The sequence below is a fragment of the Thamnophis elegans genome, chromosome 1 (assembly GCF_009769535.1).
Source record: "Thamnophis elegans isolate rThaEle1 chromosome 1, rThaEle1.pri, whole genome shotgun sequence".
Taxonomy (NCBI): domain Eukaryota; kingdom Metazoa; phylum Chordata; class Lepidosauria; order Squamata; family Colubridae; genus Thamnophis; species Thamnophis elegans.
The window spans coordinates 55167613-55192186 of record NC_045541.1 but is presented as its reverse complement, the minus strand read 5'-3'; the positions used below and the strand labels follow the sequence as shown (position 1 = coordinate 55192186).

At 36.7% G+C, this 24574-nt stretch overlaps 1 protein-coding gene across 6 annotated transcripts in view; it reads right to left on the bottom strand.

Annotated features, from left to right (window-relative positions):
- CLASP1 (cytoplasmic linker associated protein 1) overlaps positions 1-24574 on the bottom strand; it is a 265163-nt gene that overhangs the window by 127027 nt on the left and 113562 nt on the right. For all 6 annotated transcript variants that reach the window (XM_032216133.1, XM_032216164.1, XM_032216125.1 and 3 more), the window contains exons 6-8: positions 24489-24564; positions 12761-12858; positions 11889-11956 (exon numbers count right to left, since the gene is read on the bottom strand). In XM_032216133.1, coding sequence (XP_032072024.1) covers positions 11889-11956; positions 12761-12858; positions 24489-24564 — 242 coding nt within the window. The remainder of the gene's footprint in view (positions 1-11888; positions 11957-12760; positions 12859-24488; positions 24565-24574) is intronic.

The following is a 24574-nucleotide window of genomic DNA, read 5'->3' as shown; positions in this document are numbered from 1 at the left end:
TTTCTCTCCCTCTCCCTGTAAAATCACTGATGGGGGAAGGAAGGTTGAAAGAGGGAGTTGGTAGCTAAGCAACGGGTAAAGAGCCCTGGGAGAGAGAAGGGAGAGAAAGTGTGAAACTGAAAAGTTTGGACATTATTAGTTGTTTCCCTAATTTCTGTAAATAGATTGGTACACAGTAAAATAAACAAATAAACAAACAAAAAACCCTAGGGCATATCTGTCTCTGGGAAGCAACCTCAAAGGCACAGACACATTCTGCTGTAAAAGAACCTATGATCAAACTATGACAGATGGGAAGGAAAGCTCAGAGCATATCCGACAGGGTTTGCCCTTTGCATGCACAGGAAAAGTTATTACCCTGACAGACAGCTTTCCAGATACCCAGCTTCCTCTGGCAGAATGGGAACTTACAGTGGGGCAAAAAAATATTTAGTCAGCCACCAATTGTGCAAGTTCTCCCACTTAAAAAGATGAGAGAGGCCTGTAATTGACATCATAAATAGACTTCAACTATGAGAGACAAAATGAGAAAACAAATCCAGACAATCACATGGTCTGATTTGGAAAGAATTTTTTTGCAAATTATGGTGGAAAATAAGTATTTGGTCACCTACAAACAAGCAAGATTTCTGGCTCTCACAGACCTGTAACTTCTTCTTTAAGAGGCTCCTCTGTCCTCCACTCATTACCTGTATTAATGGCACCTGTTTGAACTTGTTAGCAGTATAAAAGACACCTGTCCACAACTTCAAACAGTCACACTCCAAACTCCACTATGGTGAAGACCAAAGAGCCGTCAAAGGACACCAGAAACAAAACTGTAGACCTGCACCAGGCTGGGAAGACTGAATCTGCAATAGGCAAGCAGCTTGGTGTGAAGAAATCAACTGTGGGAGCAATAATTAGAAAATGGAAGACATACAAGACCACTGATAATCTCCCTTGATCTGGGGCTCCACGCAAGATCTGGGATGAAAATGATCACAAGAACAGTGAGCAAAAATCCCAGAACCACACAGGGGGACCTAGTGAATGACCTGCAGAGAGCTGGGACCAACGTAACAAAGGCTACCATCAGTAACACACTACGCTGCCAGGGACTCATATCCTGCAGTGCCAGAAGTGTCCCCCTGCTTAAGCCAGTACATGTCCGGACCTGTCTGAGATTTGCTAGAGAGCATTTGGATGATCCAGAAGAGGATTGGGAGAATGCCATATGGTCAGATGAAACCAAAGTAGAATTGTTTGGTAGAAACACAACTCGTCGTGTTTGGAGGAGAGAGAATGCTGAGTCGCATCCAAAGAACACCATACCTACTGTGAAGCATGGGGGTGGCAACATCATGCTTTGGGGCTGTTTCTCTGCAAAGGGACCAGGACGACTGATCCATGTACAGGAAAGAATGAATGGGGCCATGTATCGTAAGATTTTGAGTGCAAACCTCCTTCCATCAGCAAGGGCATTGAAGATGAAACTTGGCTGGGTCTTTCAGCAGGACAATGATCCCAAACACACCGCCCAGGTAACAAAGGAGTGGCTTCGTAAGAAGCATTTCAAGGTCCTGGAGTGGCCTAGCCAGTCTTCAGATCTCAACCACCTAGAAAACCTTTGGAAGGAGTTGAAAGTCCGTGTTGCCCAGCAACAGCCCCAAAACATCACTGCTCTAGAGGAGATCTGCATGGGGAAATGGGCCAACATACCAGCAACAATGTGTGCCAACCTTGTGAAGACTTACAGAAAACGTTTGACCTCTGTCATTGTCAACAAAGGATGTATAACACAGTATTGAGATGAACTTTTGATATTGACCGAATACTTATTTTCCACCATAATTTGCAAAAAAAATTCTTTCCAAACCAGACAATGTGATTGTCTGGATTTGTTTTCTCATTTTGTCTCTCATAGTTGAGGTCTACCTACGATGTCGATTACAGGCCTCTCTCATCTTTTTAAGTGGGAGAACTTGCACAAATGGTGGCTGACTAAATACTTTTTTGCCCCACTGTACATCTTTTCTCTCTCAACTGTATTGAAAATATTGGAATTAAGCACCTAATTAATACTTTCACTTCAAGTAAAAGAAAGCCTTTTAACCAGGATGGGTTTGATTTAAATCGAGTTGATTTAAATCACAATTTAAATCATTTTAAATCACTAGTAAGGCAGCTTGATTTAAATCAACTCGATTTAAATCATAATTTTTAAAGAGTAACTTTTATCTCTATCCTGCAGCAGCTCCTTCTGACCTGCTGTTGACTCACCAACAGTCCTAATATTGTAGAACATACATATACAGCCTTATGCTACATAACTAAGCTCCATTTCATGCTGAATAAACTAAGTTATTAATGTATCTTAAATAGAAAACTATCTTTAGACAGATTTTTACCCCAAAAGCATTTTATTAAATTTGATAAAAATAAAAAAAATCCAATTTAAAGTTTTTAAAAAATCTTTCTTTATTCTTTTTTAATCATAGATTTTTATCCACCCTGCTTTTAACAGAACTTAGTGAGTGAAGGGAACTCCCCAATAAACTTTCAAGTTAAATACCTCCAACATGCCTTTGGGATACTCAAGTTCCCCCCAAAACTGGGATTCCTCTCAGTTTTTTCTTGTAGTGTCAAGACAACCTTGAGAAGAACACTGAACCAGAGCAAAGTGAAGCAATGTGGTTGTTCTGCTTTGAACTAAAAAGCAAAAAGACTACTGTTACTTTGCAAATCAAATGTAATGGAGTTCTTTCTTAGAAGCATCAGTGAACTGAAGCATTATTTCAAAGTTTTGCACAGCCCTATTATTCACATCTATCTTTAGACCAGTAAAGAAGGTACAGATTCACATGGCACAATGCAACAAATGAATATGTATAAGGATATAGACAGCTATGATTAATTCTTTCAGTAGCCAAAAATGCCAGGCGTAGAAAGCACTTGTTGTGTAACTCTTAAAAACACAAAACAGTACTCTACTATTTATTACAGAATGGAGATCTGCTCCAAATCTCAATATAAAGCCACAGAGTAAAGAAACACCAAACACTCTAAAAACAGTTTTATTCTGTAGACATACTACAATGGACATAGGAAACCCAAAGATATATAGTTTTATTCAAAATATTAGGAATGTATAAATCCACAAATACTGAGAACAATAAATTGATCTTTCCTTAATTGACAGAGCAGGATACCTACTATAGCTAAACTGCAATATTCAGCAAAATGTACACTAATTAGAAAATGTTAAGATAAAAACTCTATACAGAAGAGGAGCATCACATAAAGATGAAAGGAAGCCTCATGTTCTGAAATGCAAGAAACTCAGGAACTCTTAAATCCCATTTTAATTGTTTCAGCAGAAATGTACATTCTTAAAATGTTATTAAGCCATTTTAATTGTGGGCATGAACTGGTGTGCGTATGTAAGTGAAATGTCACTGAAAATTCCTGCAAATATTGATTAAATCAAGTGGTGAGGTATAGCAATATTTTTCTCTTTTCTTCCTATTTACTATTCCCCTATCTATGGAAAAATAAATATAACTGTTAGCTTCAAGCCGCTCTAATAAAGAAACCTACTTTCCAACCCTTCCATGAAAATGAAGGACTTTCAGCACAAATAAACTTAAGGCTGCCACCTATCTGTATCTGGAATGTCCTAGTGCAGGACTTAAAAAAGCAGAAGCACAACTGGGACACACCTAAGTCCAAAGGGCTTTCCATACATATAATCTTGATCACTGAGGGGGGTACCGTACCCATGCTTATTGCTTGAATGCTCACCTACATCATTCTATATGTCTCTAGACAGCAAAACTAGTGTTGTTATTCCTACATTGTCCTCTTAATTTCCTGCAGAAAGACACTGGTAGACACTACCACATAGTAGTCTTCCTCTCTCCCTTTCACTTTTTATTAGCTTAATGTCATCTTTTATGTATTTTGTAAAATTTTAATTAAAGCATTTGGAAGAAGTGGAAGAAATTAGCCAATGTTGAACTGTGTACAAGTAGTCTTTGACTTACCACAATTGAGCCCCAACATTGCTGCTGCTAAGTAAGACAATAAGTTTTGCCTTATTTTATGACCTTTCTTGCCACACTTGTTAAGTGAATCACTGCAGTTGTTCAGTTAGTAACACAGTTGTTAAGTGAATCTAGTTTCCCCATTGATTTTGCTTGTCAGAAGGTTGCAAAAAGGTGATCACATGATCCTATAACAATGAACCTATAACAGAAGCCCTGTTCTAGTTAGTATCTAATATTGTGGATGTGCAGCATTTTAAGTTATTTGGTTGAGGTACTGCAGAATGGTGCTACATTTGTATACCACATGCTGTCTTAAGTACTTTTTTGCCTTTGAAACTCAAGCACTGTTCAGCTTAAATATGAAACTGTACCTAAGGTCATCTTAAGAGTTGGTTCTCAGTGATAAAGATTCAAACAACTATTATACAGTCAGATTTGCCATTACCAACTAAGAGAAATCTCCTCATTAATTGTAACACTGTGAGAAAGAGGAAGTTTCTGCCCAAAGAAAAATATATTGGCTCCAACAGGAAAAATTAATTTATTTGCTGAAATTCTGGTACCTTTACTTCTTTCAGTTCAATAAATCTTGCGTGAGCATTGCCCTGGAAAAAAAGTTTCAGATCAGGAAGCTGCCAAAAGCCCTGATAATAATAATTAGCACCTGTAAGTACAAGGAACTGATAAGATCACTGGGAATAATATATCAAGTATTTCATTGTTAATCATACTTAGTATTTATAATCTGACACCTTTTTTCAAATCCAAGATGATTATTTAAATGCATACAGCTGCCATCATTAAACCAATAAACATTATTGCACTAAATTGTAAATAGTACAAGTTAATTGCAATGATTATCAATCAAAAACTGAAATTAAATTGAAAGTTGAAATTTACATCTTATCATACGCAAGAGAAGGTTTCTGTAAGAGAATTCGAAGGAAAGTAACTGATAGACAGTGATGCATTTATTAACCAAAGCACATACAATCCCCTCTTGTTTCATCTGTTAAAAACAACTGAATCATGATTGGCAAACATGAACAGGACTACAGTGACACCATTTCAACAAACAAGCAATCCTTAAAGACAAATAGGTAGGCATTGCAGTCAGCAGAGATGTAGTGTTATTATGATAATGGTGGGCATCATAAATAGATTCCATAAAATGTAATATATATCCAGAAAGAACAGGCTGATTAGGCAATAAATCTCCTCCTATGTGTAAGTAAATTCTTAATTATCTTATATCTCTGCAGTTTCATTTTACATGTTTCCTTTACCTTCCTGTTTTTCTTAATAAAAAGAAAAAAAGCATGACTTGAAATACACAGAACAGTCAAATTTTCCCTTTTTTTGCATGCTGCTGTCACAGTTTCCATAAATTCTGCACCCCCAAAAATACAGCTAGAATTGTGTCTTAGGAAAGCATCATTAAAGATCTCTTCTCTCAAACAAATTTCATATTAAGTATTCAGATAAATACACCAGCAACAATCATATTCAATTCAATTTTAAATTATTAAATTACAAGTTTGTAACCTTCAGATTTTTTTAAATTTCAGAACAGTTTCTCTCTATTAGATTAATACTATGAATAGCATTGCTATTCATATTTTAATACCCTTTCTGTATCTGCTTCAAAGCTACTGCTTGCCTAAACTTCTCTCCATCGTATTAATGGTATAATGAAATTCCATTTGTTAAAATATCAAGAGAAAAACATTTTTTGTTCATACTCAGATTACAGATTCAGTCATCTGTCACATAACATGCATTCTGTACAATTTATTAAGCAAAATACCTACCATTGCTGGCAGTCATGATCTGCGGCAGTCCAGTGATGCTCCCTAATCTGAAAGTGACTGCACAACACACTCCTGTGTGCAGTCTCTCATCAACTTAAAAACCAGTTCACCCTCCTCCCCTGAAGTCCTAGTGCAAGAAGCTAGTGCTATACAGTTCCAAAATGAAAGCTGCTTATGCAGATAAAGAAGAAATACTTGCTCTGTACAGCACAATCATCCCCCTCTCTGGTATAAGAAAGAAGGCCGTAGAAATATAGAATTTCTACACAAACTCTGATTTGAAAACATTTATCCAAAAAGCTGCCTTTACCAAACTAAAGGATCTCCATTTTGAATTAGTACATGTACTTCAGCACAGTATTTAATGCAAAGCCTGCTTAAAGCAAGCGGACATGATCATTCAGAAGCAGTATCTTTTTGTGTCCCATTTCTGTCTTCCTTTAAGTAGAATGGGATGACTTTTGTAATTTTTGGATTGAAATGTATCATTCACAACGAATTCAGTAACGTGTTTTTGTCAACATCAATTGTTTTTCTCTCAAAATAGGAATGTTTCTATCGACTTTTATGCCCATTGCACTATTCATCTCTCAGAACTTGAAATAAGCACTCTATTGATTTTTTACAAGATCCAAATAAAGTGCATAAACTCCCTCAGCTTAATAATGCCAAATTCCAAATAATTTTTGCCTTGAGATTCCTTATATTATTATTAACTGTTATTATATAATTCATTCTGGATGGAGATGATAGTAGTCTAATGCGAAAGCATCTATTTGGAAACCCTGCTTTTGTTTTGGTGTTTTTAAAAAAACCCCTGGTGGGAATCATCTTCTCAGATATCTGCACAGATTTGTATAATCTAATTTCTTTTTCATATTAGTTGCCAAGAGTTGCCATGGTGAAGAAACTAGCCACAACTGTCATATTTATTTATACTTTTATTTGTTCATCATCCCTCCTCTTTTTAAATATGTACCTGTGTATGGCTCACAATAAATCACAAAAATACATTTTAAAAACTTGTAAAACATAAGCAAAATACATTAATCAAAGCAATTATGATACAATGCCAACGCAATTACATTTTTATTGGGCTAAACAGATAGACCAACATCTGGGGTTACAGCCAGGCTTCACAATTGTCTGACAGGCTATTGGGAGGCTTTTTACACACATATTAAAAAGCACAAATTCTGCTTGTTCTTTTCAAAAATGAGCTATAGTCAATCTGCACAGCTGCCTCAAAATATAATATTTGATGGACCAGCTACACAGATATTTCCATGTTTATCTAAATAGATCAATACAGAGATAAAGACATGATTGAGATGATCATTCGTGAGTTAAAAAATTCAGTAAACTGGATTGTTTTGCTCCTGTTAGCTATAATGCTTCTGCTGACTGGTTAGCCAAGTCAAAATAAACCATATACAGAGGAATATTCATATACAGAGGAAAACTGATTTTTCCCAAGTAGTTAAAAAATCACACACTTGTGATGCAACACTTCATCCAAATACTCATTTTCAGTTTTACAATCCAGGCTATGAAGTTGGAATGATCCGGAATATAGTAGTCCTTTCAAGGCTAATTTGAGAAAAGTATTTCATACTTCATACTACTTCATATATGGAATTGCAGCTTTAAAAAGTACAATTTATTGATATTAGAGAAAATATGAACTACTGTTTCCAGATGTGGGGAGTATGAACAGGAAAGACCACAATGCGTTCTTGTTAATTTGCATGCCTATTGATATGGCTTTTCTTATACTAACCCCTGAAAGAAATGCTATAGAAGAATGGTCACATTTGAGTATTAAAAATCAAAACCAGAAAAATAAGTCTTGACTTAAATACCATCCTATACACTAGAAAATGGAACAAACTTGTGTGGCATAGTTATCAGACTGCAACATTCTGTAGCACACTGCTGTAAATAGCAGAGAGCAAAGTGAGTCTCATCTGAGTGGCTGAAGTGTAACATATTTCTCAATCCTCAAAAAGCAGGGGGGGATAGCTTCCTTGGAAAGTAAAGCTTTAAAGGTGGAGCCATAGAACCAGGAAATCATCTCTACATTAATTCTAAAATCTTATTTTAGACAATTAATATACCTTCACTTTTATTAGAAAAGAACACTAGCTGAATTTTTTTTAAAGAATTGGTTCTAAAGGATAATATGCAAAGGTTTTCATCACTTCATTTCACACCCAGAAATAGATTTCTACTGAAACTACAAAAAAGGCTGTTAACAGAAAAATAATTAGCTGAGACCCTGAATCCAACAATTTGCAGATCTCTCTTTCTCTCACAGTCACATAAACACATATGTGCATAGACAGAATATTAAGAATCAGTGAGAAATCCAGCTTGCAGCTTAGCACCATTTTCTGCTATAAAAAACTGAAAAACCTTCCTGTAACCTAGCAACTATGGCATATCAAGCAAGATGAAATCCTTCTTCCTGTTACATAAAGTAAAGCCTGGTTCACATCACCATTTGTATCTAACAACTGGCATTTTATTTCTACTACTATAAAAAAGTAAAGCCATTCTTCATAACAATCATAAAGCTGGCATCTTATTTCCCATTTACCATACCCTACAATAAAGGAGAAAAGAAATCTCATACTTAAAAACTGGTCAGTTCATCTAACCAAAGAGCAAAAAATGATTTAAAGTATTCTATTTAATATACGAAGGTCAATAATGTCATTTACATGAAACAAATATGAGAATTACAAAGATCAAGCTTTTCCACTTTCAAATGCTATTTATCAGAAAGTTTTTCATTACTATATAACCCATTTTGGGGGGGGGGGGGGGACAATTCAACAGTCAAAATTTAAAATCCCTAAATGAGAACAAAGATTTTAGCAGCATGATTTTAAAGGCCAATGAAAGCTCTTTCCTTTAATGAAATTAAGATTATTGTTGTTAGCAATCCTAGCTAGCATGGGCAATACTGTACTAAAGGATGTTTTCCCTACTCCTGTTTTTGACTTATATCATGATTTAGCCGAAGAAAATCCAGGTAGGATGCAACAAAGTCTAAAGAAATGCACTAAAAGCTACATTTAAAACACTAATTCATCAAAGTTCCCATTCAAATAACCTAGAGAGCAGGCAGTCACTGAAGCTGTTTTCTTTAAATGCTATTCCTTGGATCTAGCTGTTCTATTAGGCATTTCAGCATTTAAAAGAATAAGAAGGCCCAAATACTGACTAGCACTTTGGAAGTCCCCTTCGACTTTTGTTCAAGGAGGGCTTTTGCACAACATTACTGCATCTTGTGTGACAATTGTGAACTTTTCTGCAATGGGAGGCATTACTCACTGACACTCATTCCTTAGTCATCTCTTGATGAAATTACTGTTATGACCTATAACCTTGAAGAGCATTCAGAGAAATTACAACTGGTCCCTAACTCATGCTTATGTAATTATGGGTGTGCCTTGTGACACATGTCACCTTGTCACCTTCAAGACATATATAGTTTATACAGTTGGGTATCTGCTGAATGGCTTTCACCAAATAACATTTGCCTGCTCAATAAGATGTAATCGAGTTGGCTGTTTATGTGTCCCTTGACACATCATCATCAAGTGTCAGAGAAGCATACTTTTTTCAGTCACTGCCTCTTTCTATGGAACAGCATTCTACCTTCCATGAGATCTGAACATCTCCCTTTCTGCTCTTCAGAAAATTTGTGAAAACATGACTGTTCCACTCAATTCTCCTCAATTATGGAATTTGATTTGCTATAAATAACTCTCCGGGTGTTAGTCTTCTCCCAGTTTTATGTTATCACCAGTTATGTCTTCCAGTATTACGTTATTACCAGTGTTATGTGTAATTTGTTTTTAAATTTGACTTTGTTTTTAATCCCAAATACATATTAGGACTTGAATGCCACATATGAGCTGACTAGAGCTAAGCCGTGAAAATAATAAATATTGCCTTTCTATTCAGTTGAATCTATTTTTGCAGAAGGTGGGAACTATTTTTCCTTATTATTACTACATAATTCATTTATTACGCACTTATCACATATAAATCAACTACCGTATTTTTCGGACTATAAGATGGTCCAGACTATAAAATGCACATTAGTTCAGGGGTGGGATCTGGCTGGCTTTACTGCTGGTTCGCTTGTGTGCACGCTTTGCACGCTTGTGCAACGCTGCACGTGCATGCACACTTCAATTAAAATTGTTCCGCGCATGCACAGAACTCAAAAACAAGATGACAAAGGCGACGGGCGGGGAACCAGTTCGGTGGCGTGGCAGGCCTGGGTTGCTGCTGGTTCCAGTGACCCAGGCCAACATACCACTACTGGCTCAGCCGAACCAGTAGGAACCTACCTCTAATTAGTTTAGAGGAACCTCTGCCTCCGCTGCCCATTTGCCGTGAACGAGTGGCAGCGTTAGGTGGCAGCGGCCGTGGCCTAGAACAGCTGATTGGCGCTGCACCAACCCCCCCACCTCCCACCACAATATTCGTTCTAAGACGCACAGACATTTCCGCCCACTTTTGGAGGGGGGGGAGTGCATCTTATTGTCTGAAAAATACAGTAATCAGCTTTGTCAAATTACCTCCACCATTCTAATATGCACATGCACAGATGCATGTGTGTACATGCACAAACATATACACAAATAAACGAACCATATTTTTCGGAGTATAAGACTCACCAAGATTTTGAAGAGGCAAATTAAAAAAAAATTTTTTGCACCTCCCAAAAACGGCCCATTTTTCATCAAAAAAGGAGCATGTATAGCCTTTAGGAGGTTTATAGAGTGCTCCTGGGGGTTGGGTAAAAACAAGCAAATAACTGCCCATTTTTGCCCTCCCCAGCCCCCGGGAGCACTCTGGAAGCCTCCTAAAGGCTATGCATGGCCATTTTTGCAAAGGGGATGGGGTTTCGGGGGGGGGGGAATGCTGTATTCAGTGTATAAGACGCACCCAAATTTTCACCCTCTTTTTTGAGGGAAAAAGGTGTGTCTTACACTCCCAAAATACGGTACCTACTTTGCATCCACAAAAACTATTATTTCTCAACCAACAATTCCTTCATAAGATGATCCTGACTCTTATCTCACAAATCCCAGATGAACCTATACATTTCCAGAGTAGATAAGTGTATCTGACCTATTCCTCCAATGAATAGGTCGTTTCAAGTTAAACACTTATTTATTGATTGCACAAGACATCAAATTCAGCATGAATCACTTATACCTAGCACTGTATTCTGGAATACATTTACAGTTGCAATGAATGCCTGTTAAATTCTAAACTAATTCTCAAAATCCAACATCTCTGTTCAATGGCAAACATACCCCTTTGTCAAACAAAAGCATCTTAATATTTGTTATTTAATGTTAAGCAACACACCGAAGTTTAGAAAGTCATGCCCAGCATATCTATCATAGTATGTCATTTTTCAAAACAGGATTCAAGCAGAACTGCTGCTCTGACAATGAAAGTTTGACCCTTAAAATATTCCATTTTAGTCGCTATAGGTACACAAGAAGATTTCCCCCAATCTGGTATTCTCCAGAAGTTGGATAGGATACATAGGTATTACAATCCAAACCATCTGAACAAAAACATGCTGGGGAGGTTGATCTAGGTAATCTTCTAATTGTCATAGCTCATTATTTTTACCAACACTTTACAGACTTTAAATAATGTAGTTAAGTATTTTGCTTACATTAAAATTGAGTCCCCCTCAAACTATTAAATAATTGAGCATGCAGAGGTAGCAGAAATCACATGAGCGTAAAACATGCTTCTATAATTCTAAAAATATTCTAATATTGCATATGGACTAGTTCATTGGATTTCAACCAGATTTATTTACAAATCACCATATATTAATAAAAATGTATATATATAAATAATGAGATGTCCCCTCCAAAAGTAATATGCCAATGTAAAAAAAAGCATGATGTTCATAGTTTAAGCAATAAAAGAAAATTTTAAACAATTTTAAAGACACTAAATCATTGATTTAATCTTATTTAAAGAAAACACTACTACTCACCACCAGCTCCCTGAATCATGGTGCCTGATTTCTGGACTTCATCAAATTTTGTAAAAATGATGTTCAGCCTGGTTTGAAAAAAAAAAAAGAAAAATAATGAATTTGGCAGTGCTTAAATGACATCCAAATAAGGCACATTTGTGCCTCTAATTTTAAGTCCTTTTTTCCTTCTTTTAATTAAATGTAAATGTTAAATAAAAACAAAAAGAGAGACTACATTTTTTAAAGAATATGGAATTTCAAACTTGTACATAAATTGAACTGTATTCCTAACCCTAACCCTAACCCTGAGAAAATTTAGTCCATTCTTCAATCTTAGTTTAATTTACTGAAACAAAACACACAGCTAGTTCTCAACTTATGGATGATTGTTTAGTGATGGACAATGAAACCCCAAAAAAGCTATTTAGGATACAAAACTCCAATATCTGAGAACCCCTCTCTGTTGTCACATGACCACATTTTGGGCTCACATTCATAGCAGCAATTTATGACATTTTCGTGGAAATTGGTATTTACTTTTGATTAGCAACAAAAAATATCCTACAGTGAACAATGACTGCTATTTTTGCTTAAAGATGCCACAATAAGTTTATAAAATTAAGTCTAGTCGAGTGGTGACCTCCTTTAAATCATCACAACTTATGACCAAAATTGTGGACTCAATTGTACATTGAAGACTACCTATACATCATTTTCCAGGAACATACACAAATAAATACTTCAGGATGTTGCATTTTAATCTCATTAATTTCAAGATAGTATCGTAACTGAGAGTTGCCTACAATAATCTGATCTTTTTTAAAAAACACAATTGGACTTCAAAAGCTAACAAATGAACAAAAACTCAGAAAGAGAAGCTTTTCACTCACCGAGACTGTGGCAATCCCTTTTTGCTGAGATCAGCTCTTACACGTTCACCTACATGTCTGTAGATTTCTACAAGGCTATTTATTGCTGCATCACGAACCTAATCATTAAAGAATAACAAAGGAAAATATGGTTTATATGTTTCAGTTTATGATCAATTTATGATTAAAAAATCATAATTGTTAATTTTAAGACATTGGCTTTAGAAATCACAATAGGTTCATCTTTATTTAGTTTCCTTGAAATGATCATAGTTAGCGTAAATCAGTATTCCCAATGACATCCAGGCAGCAAATCATAATTAAACAAAAGCACAAATTTTCAAAATTCTTCTGAAAGAATCCAAGATTCTTAAAAGCTTAATGTAATTCATGCTAATAGCCTATCTTGCTATATTATAGCTTATTGGAAAATAATATCTATACAGGTACAGTAGTTCATGACTAATGAGAGTCACTTATATCGCTGTTCGAAATTACAATAGACCTAGATTTGAAGTTCTGACAGTTGAACCCCATCTGTTGTCACATGACAAAACTTTGTGGGCCAGGCAAAATGCTGCATTTCTCTCTGTTTGCAGCATTCCGTACTCATGTGGTCATGTTTTATGGTAGTTTTGCTGAAAATGGCATTTATTTCTGGTTTTCAGAAAAAGCATACCCATAGCAAACAACTGTATTGTTTGCTTAAGCAATAGATGCGTTACAGCTATGTTCACTTAATGACCACAGCAAAAAAAGTCATAAAATCAGGTTGGTCATATAATCAGCCTACTTTATGACCATTATAACTTATGACCATGATAGACAGACTCCATTACAGTTTAAGTTGAGGACCACAAAGCCCAGAATATTTTGTAAGAAATTCTACTTGTAAGGCATAAATATACCACAATTTTTGCACTTTTAGCGGTAATGTAGAGTTATGTTTCCTTCTGAATAAACCATTTCAAGCACATCATGGTGCATATTCGAAGTATGTAATGATACAGGTCCCACGCACATCAGGGGCATGCATTTTCTATAAGAGTTGTGATGATAGAAATAGCACTTAATTGAGAGATCCTTGGGAGAGGATCAAGGACCTCTCATTTCAACCCAAACGATAAATACTTTTCTTTATTGCTAGCACTTAATTATTTATACTAAAGAACAGAGATCAAAGTAAATTTTATAGAACTATTTCTGTATCTATCTATTGATCTCAGCACTTATGGATAGTTTACACAAAGATCCACTTTTCATATTACCTTAAACTGATACTTAAAATTACTTCTACGAGCAGAACCAAATTCCTATACAGGTAGTCCTCGACTTATAATAGTTCATTTAGTGACCGTTCAACGTTACAATGGCATTAAAAAAAGTGACAACCTTTGTAGCATCCCCAATGATCATGTGATTAAAATTCAGATGCTTAGCAATTGACCATTGCTGTGTCCTAAGGTCATGTGATCACCTTTTGCAACCTTTTGACAAGCAAAGTCAATGGGGAGGCCAGATTCACTTAACAACCGGATTTCTAATTTATCAACTGCAGTGATTCACTTAACAACTGTGGCAAGAAAGGTTGTAAAATGAGGCAAAACTCACTTAACAAATGTCTCACTTAACAACAGAAATGTTGGGTTCAATTCTGGTCGTAAGTCAAGGACTACCTGTAGTCCCCTCTACTCCTCCACTTCTTTCTTCCTCTTGGTAGTAAGGTTCTTCTTGACTTCAACCTTACATAAGAGCAGGTTTATTCATACAACTGAACTAGAAACAATATTTTAAAACCATTTGCAACCAATTTTAAACAAGTTAATTATAAACCTGGATAAGTCTGCATAATTAGGCAGCCAAGGTTTGCTTTGAATTCCAGTCTCAAGCATAGCAAACAGGTTGTAAACTGTGTACATATTTTGCATAGAGTTAAAGTGGAAATAAAAAGGGAGGGGAATGGTCATGACTTGAATTTTTACTGGAATTTATTTCTGCATGTACATTTCCTGCTTACCTGAGAACCAGGTTATAGTGGTTCTTCCCACACCATTTCCCTACATCATCTATCCTGTCTACAAGGGCACTGTTCAGAAAGCACATCATGGTTTGATGCTGTGGTGAAACAATACAAAGCTAACAACTGCACTTCTTAGAGAAAACAACAATTGCTGAAACAAGCCAATTAGCTTCAGACATCACGGCCAGTTATCCAATTAAAGAAACTTTCACTTAGTAATTGATGTGTTTGTATGCTTCAATATGTCTTGGTAGGAAAATAAATTAAATCCGTTTTTTTCAATAATGTCCATTCATAAAGGTCATTATTTTAACCAAGTATTAAGTCAATCACAACTGGATGAGTTCACACAACACAGAAAATCACAATCTACTATTTAGCCATCCATCCATGGATTATTTTACCTTCCACTTAAATGAGTAGGCAAAGCAGGTAACAATATTTAAAACAGAAAGTACAGAAAGTTCCAAAATGAAAGTTAGTCTGATAGTGGTAGAATATAAGTGGAAAGAATGAATGAGTGAACAAGTAGGTAAGTGAGTGATTGGTGAAAAAGATAGCCTTTTACAATTTTCTAAATCTAATGATAATAGCCACCAAATGCAACTCCTAAAATAGTTCATTCCATAGCAGAAGGACTTCTCCATTGTGGTAGATAAACTAATTTATGACTGGAAGTATCCGGCAAAGCATCTTCTTTCACAACTTAATGTGAAAGCAAAAAAACTAAAAGTGACAAAGAGGATGTCATCATTATTCATCCAATTACGGAGACAATTTCTAAAGACTTTGAGAAATAATATCAGAGCAGATTAACAGACAAGCTGGAACTACCTAACATCACAATCCATGGAAGTGTCTGTAGTAATAAATATATGGCATATATAAGGTGCCACAAGACATTTTGCAATGTGTTGCTGCAGAAAACTCATCTGGCTAACTCTATGGTAATTTCGATATGCATATAATTAACTATCCAACTTTCAGTACAGCTCTAGCACAATCGCACATTTCAACCCTTGCAGCCTTATACCCTGATTTGCTAACCATAAACAACAACAAAATGCAGAGATTAGTACATTAATAAAAAGGGACCTCATTTTCCCTTAGCATTAACATGGAATCAAAGTATATTCTTAGAGAAGGAAAATGTCCTCTTTCAAAAATCAGCATACCACTGCAGCAGATTGTTATTAGAGGAATCAACCTCCATTTCTCTTGTATGTGCAGATTGCTAAGTTTTGTCAATATATTTACAGTACACCTGCAAGAAAAATGAAACCATGTTTCTTGCCACCATGCTTAACGGAAGAAGCTGTTAAACAATCTTTTAAAATTTCATAGTAAAAAGAAAATCTGACTTTTCAAAATTTTACAGACTGTTTGGGATTTCCTACCTTTTGTAGATATAAGATAAATCAGTATTACTTGGGGTTTTTTAAATAGAGGGAATGAGAATTGAGTGAAAGTAAACCAAGGCCAAAGCAAAGTAATTTCTCATGCTGAACAGCAATAGGCTTGGCTTTTGATTTTATCTTGATATGATGTGTGAACCCAGCCATAGTGGTATATTAACTAAACTATAGTTGTTAAGTGTGAAGGAGGCCAATATATTCAGCCAATGGTTAAAACCAATTTGATTTTATTATTAGATCAATTTAGTCTGTACTATCCACCTTATTTAATGTTTTTAGCTGGTTTTATATTTTTTCCTACTTTTGTATGCTTCTCAGATTCCATTGGAGTTAGGCTTCCAATACATTTAAATAAATAAGATAAATAAAATCAAAAGAAGTGAACTATTCATAGGAGCAATCTCAGTCACATACACTGCATCAGATTTGGCATCCACTTCAGACTTAAGGCTTGAGTCTAAAGCATCTCACTCTTTAAAAAAAAAACTTTTAAAAGGGTACAATAGTTTGCTTAAGTTGAACTTTTGAATTTTGCACCACAAGGATCTCCAATATACTAAAAGGTCATAGAGGTGAGATGGGTGTAGAAATTTGATGGATGGATGGATGGATGGATGGACGGACAGACAGACAGACAAATAGATATAGATAGGAGGGTTATAATGAAAATATAATTTGAATGGCCTTATAAACGATGTCATAATAGGTCAATGTGGCTACCTGTCTTTGATCAACATCAAATACTGATTCTGAAGGGAAGTTCCAGTTCAAAAAGAAGTTAAAATTCAAAATTGATCTAGGGACAACACACATACACATCCAAACATTAACAATAGCATTTCTAGAAAATACTTCCCTCTTCTGTTTTTTTCTCTCACAGAGCTGCAAACTTTTCTAATTAATCCACCATTCTTCTTTCCCACAAATCATACTCATCCTGCCAGCCATCTTCACTAGGCCTCTATCCTCATTCCAAACGGTTCTTCCACGCTGTTCTTCCACCTTTCTGGCCTATCATGGCTGAAAGCTCTCTTTGTCTCCATGGTAACCACAGGTAAGCCACTGTGTTGCAAGACTAGAGGGAAGTAAGACTTTGCCAACAGACTGCCCAATGTCTTAACATTTTGAGGAAAAGAATGATCACGGGAGGGCCAAACATACATATTAAAGGATATTTTTGTGCATTCTCCCACCAAATTATTTACATATACATGTATATTTTTTTTTTGAACTGTCACTGTTAGGCTACACAACTGCTGATAGTCAACTGCATAGTTCTGAAACTTGGATTTTGACTACTGGCCTTACGTATTTCACCCATGTCCTGGGACAGGAAGAATCAACTTCAGGATCCCTAGGCAATTTCAATACCTCACAAGTAGTGTATCTCATACCCCAAAAGAAATGAATAAAAAGGTAGACAAAGGCAGTCATTTTTCTGTGTGTATAGGTGAAAAGAATGTGTTTAAGAGGACCACTGAAGAATAGGGCCATGCTATTGGCGCTATCTCCACAGACCCAAGTATTAGTGAAGATGGTTACCCATGAAAGATGGTTATCTGCATTTAGAAGATTAGCACTACAGAACAGATTGAAGGAGAAAACTAAAATGTACGTTTTTTGTCACAATCACTAGCATTTCCTTTGAACAACCCAGCAATTCATTTGCCTTACAGCAAGAACATGAGCCACCTAATTTATTCCCTCTCCTGCAGGAAAATTGGAGGAAAAAGGATAATGATTTAAAATATTATTCTAAGTCAGTTTCTTCCAACTTGGTATATTTCTGATCGGTTTGGGCTACAGTTTCTAAAATTATCTGCCATCTTAGCCAATACATATATAGAGTACCAAGCTGGACAAAGCCGTTCTAAATAAATGTTGAGTTATCACACATAAACAGGAAATTATGCCTTTAATAAAACCATTAAATACTTAATGTTTAGTTAATCATCATAAATTTCATGACAGATTGGGGGAAAATAAAAATTAAAACAGCCATATAATTTCTTACTTTCTTACCAATTAAATATCAATAAAGTAAGCCCCACAAGCAAAACAATGATTTTATGGATTTAGGGGGAACTATTCATTGGTGCACTTATCAAAAGCTTTTTTACAATGCCAATTCCAAATTTCTGGGTAGGATACAATAATATAGAACAGTATAAAAAAGGCATCACAATTACCTCATTTCATACAAATAAAATTCAATAATAAAATATTTGATGGCCCCAAAAGAAAGCTTAGTCACTCCTGCTAAGAGCCAGATTAATATGCAAAAACATGTCCAAGGCTATACTTGGCTGGAATTTCTTAACAGTGGCTTTCATGTAATAAAGTTTATGATATGGCATTTATTTTTTAGTCCAACATTATGCTTTCTGCTCAAATGAATTATCTGAACAACATGGAAGTCTTTGCAGAAAGAAATTAGAAACTCAACGGCATTGGTGCTCTTGCCCATAATATTTAAATCCTGGGATCTATTACAGAGGTAGTGAATGAAGATAACTGCATTTTTTCTTACAACACAATTAAATGCTATAATTATTGTATGAAGGAGGAAAGAAGCAGAAGGTGAAAAATCATGATAAAAATGGAAGGATTTGGAAGAATCCAGTAAATACATTAAATATCAAAGTGTTTAATACTAGATAATCATTTAAGGTATAACTCATTTAAAAGAACAAAAGGAAAAAAAAAACCAACTAAAACCCCAGACAATTATTCAAAAGCAAACCAATCTAAAAATCAATGGTCTTTTCTACTTTGTTTCAACTAGAAATAAGAATACCGTTATCCTTTCAGAATACCCAATGGCAGTTTCTAAGACTAAACCCACAAATCCAGAACAGTGTGAAGTGTTCCAGATGTTGGGTTGAACACACTGTTCCCAAAATGATGGATTGGGTGACTGATAGTCCATATATTGTATTAATAGGACAATGCTGATTCACTTGCATTACAGCAACAAGTGAAAGATAGATTACGTTCTGATAATATTTGAATTATCTATCCTTTTCAATAAACTCCAATTATTAAATTGACTGAGTTATTTTTAGACCTGTTCATATCCATTAATAATTAGGTTCATTTCTAACTGTATATGGATTGGAACTGGTATAATTCTAGCTTGGTTTACTGGCCTAATCAAGAAAATAACAAGATTTTTGCAAAGAATATGGCTTAAAGTACCTTGTGTAACTCATGCGCAAAAGGAGTCAAATGAGGAGCAATTAGGAAATGTCTAGATTTTAGGGAACAATTACAGTAATGCCTGTAAAACAATGGAAAGCTTCCTCTTTACACTCTAGCAACAGTTGCTCTCCAATCTTTGTTAGGACAGTAGCTGATTTTAAAATGATTTAGAATAAATACTTATACCTAGAGCAGGGGTGGGATTCTACCGGTTTGGACCGGTTCGAGCGAACCGGTAGCTCCGATGATCAACTGGGAGCGAGCTAGTTCCCTCTGACAATCAGGTGGGTCTGCCCGCCTGCGACTGTGCTTTACTGACCTATATCTTCTCAGCTGATTCACGCAGCAGAGCAGATTGCCGCTCCTCGGCTATGTTACTCCCCAGCAGTAACGTGGAAGGTAAGTTTCTTAAAACTGCGCAACTGCACACATGCCTGTATCACCTGCGCATGTGCCTCATCATCCTCATCGGTCCACACCAGGCGCTTTGTGGGTAGGACAGCTACATGCTCCACATTAACCTCTGCCGGGTGGCGGTGTGATTGGTGTTTGCCAAGGCCCTATTTAGTCTTAAAACGAGAACCACAGAAGCACCGGAAGCTGGGATTTTCCGTTCTGTTCTGGGTTCCTGTTTCCTTGGCATTCCCATCTCTACTGCTGGAGTCCGAAAGTCCAGGGGGACCAGGACTGAATACTATATGCATATTAGTAAACAGCAACAAACCCTCCACAAGGTGGTTGGCCTCACAGGGGGTTGGCTTAGTTGTTAAACTGGCAGAATCCCACCACTGACCTAAAGTGTGCGGAGAATCTCTCTGCTATTCATTATTGTGACCCTCTGTTATTTGTTAAAGTATGCAGGGCTTTTTCAGGCTTCCAAATTAGGCTGAAAGAACATTATTTTGCTTTAAGAGTCACATTAGCGACACTGTTTTAATAATGTGGTTAATTAAAGCATAGGATTAGAAAATAGGAAATGAAAATAGGATGGAAAAAGACAGCCAACAAATTCAACCATTTTTTATATTCTCTGTTCACACATAAGCTTTCATGCAAAGCAGTTTTCAATCTATTGGTCAGCTGCAGGAGCCAAAATATGTATTGCAAATGCCTCAGGATGCTTTTGAAAGTGGCCAAAATATACTGAATATGGATAAATATGAAACTGATATGGGAAGGTTGTAAAGCAGAGGTTTGTGTTTCACTTTTATCAAAATTAGGCGGGGAGGGGAGGTTAAAAGTACAATGGCTATATATGTATACTTTTTTGTTTTTTTTAAGAAAGGAGGAGAATATAAGTTAGAATTAAATATGTATATCGAAAAGGAACTATAAATACCATCAACATAAAATGGAGCTTGCACAGAAGCTGAAATACACCAAGTAAATGAGATGAAGAGTGGGAAGAAAAGGAGAGAGGTAAGGGAAGAAGAGAAGAAGTTGATGGTAAGATGAATTGATGTAAACATTTAATAATACAAAACGATGCTGGCTATGTAATAGTATACATGTGATTATATATTATGAAAATGAAAAAATAAAAAAATTACTTAAAAAAGAAAAGAAAAGCTGGTCTTCTACTAAAAAGGGGGTTTACTTAAACGTACAATTTCAGTGCAATATATCGTATTTTTCGGAGTATAAGACACACCAGAGTATAAGATGCACCAAGGTTTTGAAAAGGCTTTTTTTTTTAAAAAAAAGTAGGTAGATAGAGGGAGAGAGAGAGAAATACAGTAGGTAGGTAGGGAGAGAGAGTGAGTAGTTAGGTAGGTAGGTAGATAAAGGGAAAGAGAGAGAGAGAGAGAGAGAAATAGAGAGATAGAGAAATACAGTAGGTAGGGGGAGAGAAAGAGTGTAGGTAGGTAGGTAGGTAGGTGGATAGAGAGAGAAATAGAAACATAGAGAAATACAGTAGGTAGGGAGGGAGAGAGAGTGAGTAGTTAGGTAGGTAGATAAAGGGAAAGAGAGAGAGAGAAATAGAGAGAGAGAGAGAAATACAGTAGGTAGGGGGAGAGAAAGAGTGTAAGTAGTTGGGTAGGTAAGTAGGTAGGTAGAGGGATAGAGAGAGAAATAGAAACAGAGAAATGCAGTAGATAGGTAGGGAGAGAGAGAGAGAGAGTAGGTAGGTTGGTAGGTAGAGGGGGAGAGACAGAGAAATACAGTAGGTAGGTAGGGAGAGGGATAGAGAGAGAGAAATAGAAAGAGATAGAGAGAAATACAGTAGATTGGTAGGGAGAGAGAGAGTAGGTAGATAGAGGGATAGAGAGAAATAGAGAAATACAGTAGGTAGTAGAGAGGGAGAGAGAGAGTAGGTAGGTAGGTAGATGTTTCCAGGTGTATTTATCCATGTCCTGGAGAAGGAAATCGCTGGAGCACCTAAGACTTTGTTTCTGCTGGCCTAGCACTTGAGCAATGTAATTCTCATCAATCAGTTAAAGAGCTTTCCAAAAGGAAAAAAAAAACCTTTTTGCACTCTGCAAACCTCCCCAAAACGTCCCGTTTTTTGCGACAACTGGCCCATTTTTTTCCCAAATAAAAGGCATGAATAGCCTTGGGGGGCTTGCAGAGTGCTCCTGGGAGGTGGGGGGGCAAAAACTAGCAAAAAACAGCCCGTTTTTCACAAAACCGGGCCCGTTTTTTGTCAAAAAAATTGCATGCATAGCCTTATGGAGGTTTATAGAGTGCTGCTGGGGGTGGGGTGGGGGCAAAAAAGGCCCATTTATTGCTAACTTCTGCCCTCCCCAGCCCCCAGGAGCTCTCTGAAAGCTTCCATAAGGGTATGCATGGCCATTTTGGTGAAGGGGGCGGGGCTTTGGGAGGCAAAAAAAAGCTGTATTCAGTGTATAAGACACACCCAGATTTTCAGCCTCTTTTTTCAGGAAAAAAGGTGCGTCCTATACACAGAAAAATACGGTAGGTATTGAGATATGATAGATGACTTAACCAACATTCAAAGTTACAGCAGACACTCCAAAATTATAAATGACCCTGAAAATTACAAATGGCTCCTTGAGATCATTCACCCTTACAACCCACCACAAAAAGGCTCACTCCATCCCATTCTCTGAGACCCCATATGCCCATCACCAATCTCACTGATATTTTGAAGTTCTTCAGACCTCACTGTAAGGAAGGAGGGCAGGCAATGTGCCCCTGGGACAAAATGGTGGCTGCCAGACAAACTGCTTCATTTTGCTGCCTTTATGAGGCATATATAGCACTGCAAAGCTAACTACTTTGTGGGTAGGACAAAATGGCAGCTGCTTCCAGAACTGTATTTTGTAGAAAGGAACAATCCATTCCAGTGCTCTGGAAGGCCTCAGAGTCCTTCAAAAGTTAAGTGAGGGGGAGGGTGCTTGGCCTGATGGAGTGGGAATCAGGCCTAAGGCTGAAAGACCCAGTGGGGAAAGCCTTTGGGGACCCAAGAGATGGAAAATGGATTACAGGGTCTTTGAGAGTTAGGGAGGCCTTGGGAGGCCCAGGGCAGGCAACCCTGGGCCTATGCTAGGTCTCTAAGGGCCTACCCCACCTGAGGCACCCCATGGTCCACTTAATGACCCGGACATTTAATAATTCTTGCGAGAGCAGGAAGAGCTAACAACCATTGGGGACATACAACCATAATGAACCATTTCAGTCATATCTTCAAGACTATCTGTATATAGCTTTGTCTTCTACAGTCAAAACAATTCTTCAAAAAACCAGCTATATACATGGCACAAATTCAAAGCAGAAAGCAAGTGTTGAGTTTCAGCAGGTCTTTAAGTGGATGAGAGAACAGAGTTTCAGTGCCCTACATAATTTTCTCCATACAAAATGCATGCAGATTAACAATGAATGTCTACACTCTAGACCAGTGGTTCTCAACCTTCCCAATGCCGCGACCCTTTAATACAGTTCATATTGTGGTGACCCCCAACCATCAAATTGGTGTCTCGGTCCCTAAGACCATCAAAAATATGTGTTTTCCGATGGTCTTAGGTGACCCCTGTGAAAGGGTCATTCGACCCCCCCAAAGGGGTCCCGACCCACAGGTTGAGAACCGTTGCTCTAGACAATTACAGAACACACTACATAGTAAACAGTATTATAATTCAAATATTTCCTGCTTTTGTTAACAAAATTGCACAAAAGACATTTGAATATAATCATTCAGAACTCTATATTGGCTCTCTATTTTGCAAATATTGGATAACTTATCAGGGACAGCCTGTATGGTATAGTGGTTAAGGCATCACGTTAGAAACTGGGAGATCATGAGTTCTAGTGCCACCTTGGCCACAAAGACAGCTGGGGGATCTTGAGCCAGTCACTTTCTTTCAGTCCTAGGAAGGAGCGGAGGGCAAACACCACTTCTGAAAAACCTTGCCAAGAAAACTGCAGAAATTTGTCATGCAGTCAGAGTATTGTACGATTGAATGGAAGAAAAGCAATCTTAAAGACAAGTATACAGACCCTGCCAGACTACCCGTCAGTTGGAACAACAAAGTAAATTTGTGGAAATTTTTGAAAAATTAGAACAATATAAGTGGAATAGAAATATATTCGATCAATGAAATAAGTCTGTGCTGTGATTCAAACATGGGATGCTTCTCTGCACAATCATGAATTCTCCTTTATCAAGGCCGCCAAACTACTTGGTCAAGCCTAACATGGACCAATAAATATGGATAGAATTCATTTTACAAGATACGGTTGAAATTGAGAACGAAGAAGCAAGAATTAATCATGAGATCAAAGCATCAATCTAGATTCAACAAGAAAAAAAAGGTTATGATTTGACAGATTTGACAAAATGACAGATGTTATGATTTTGCATAACATCTATCAACCTATTTTAAATTAACTGCATTTTCCTGGGATTGTGGAGTAATAGTCATGTGAATCCCTGAAAAAAAGAGATTCTTTAAGGAGTTACTGCTTAAAGATGATGATATATATTTTAAAATGCATAGGTATCTGCAATCAATAAAAGAAGTTAAAACTTTCCTGGTGACATGAAATGTTGATGTGCTAAAGCTTTGAAATTAAAGTAAAATAAAATACAAATAAAGCCTCTAGAACAGTTATTCTTCTCCAGGAAGGCAAATGTAGAGCATTAAAGACTCACCTGGCTGTTTGGATCACCAAGTAAGTTACATATATGGGGCACAATCTTGCTCAAGGTTAAACTCTGAGCTCCAGATCTAAAACAGA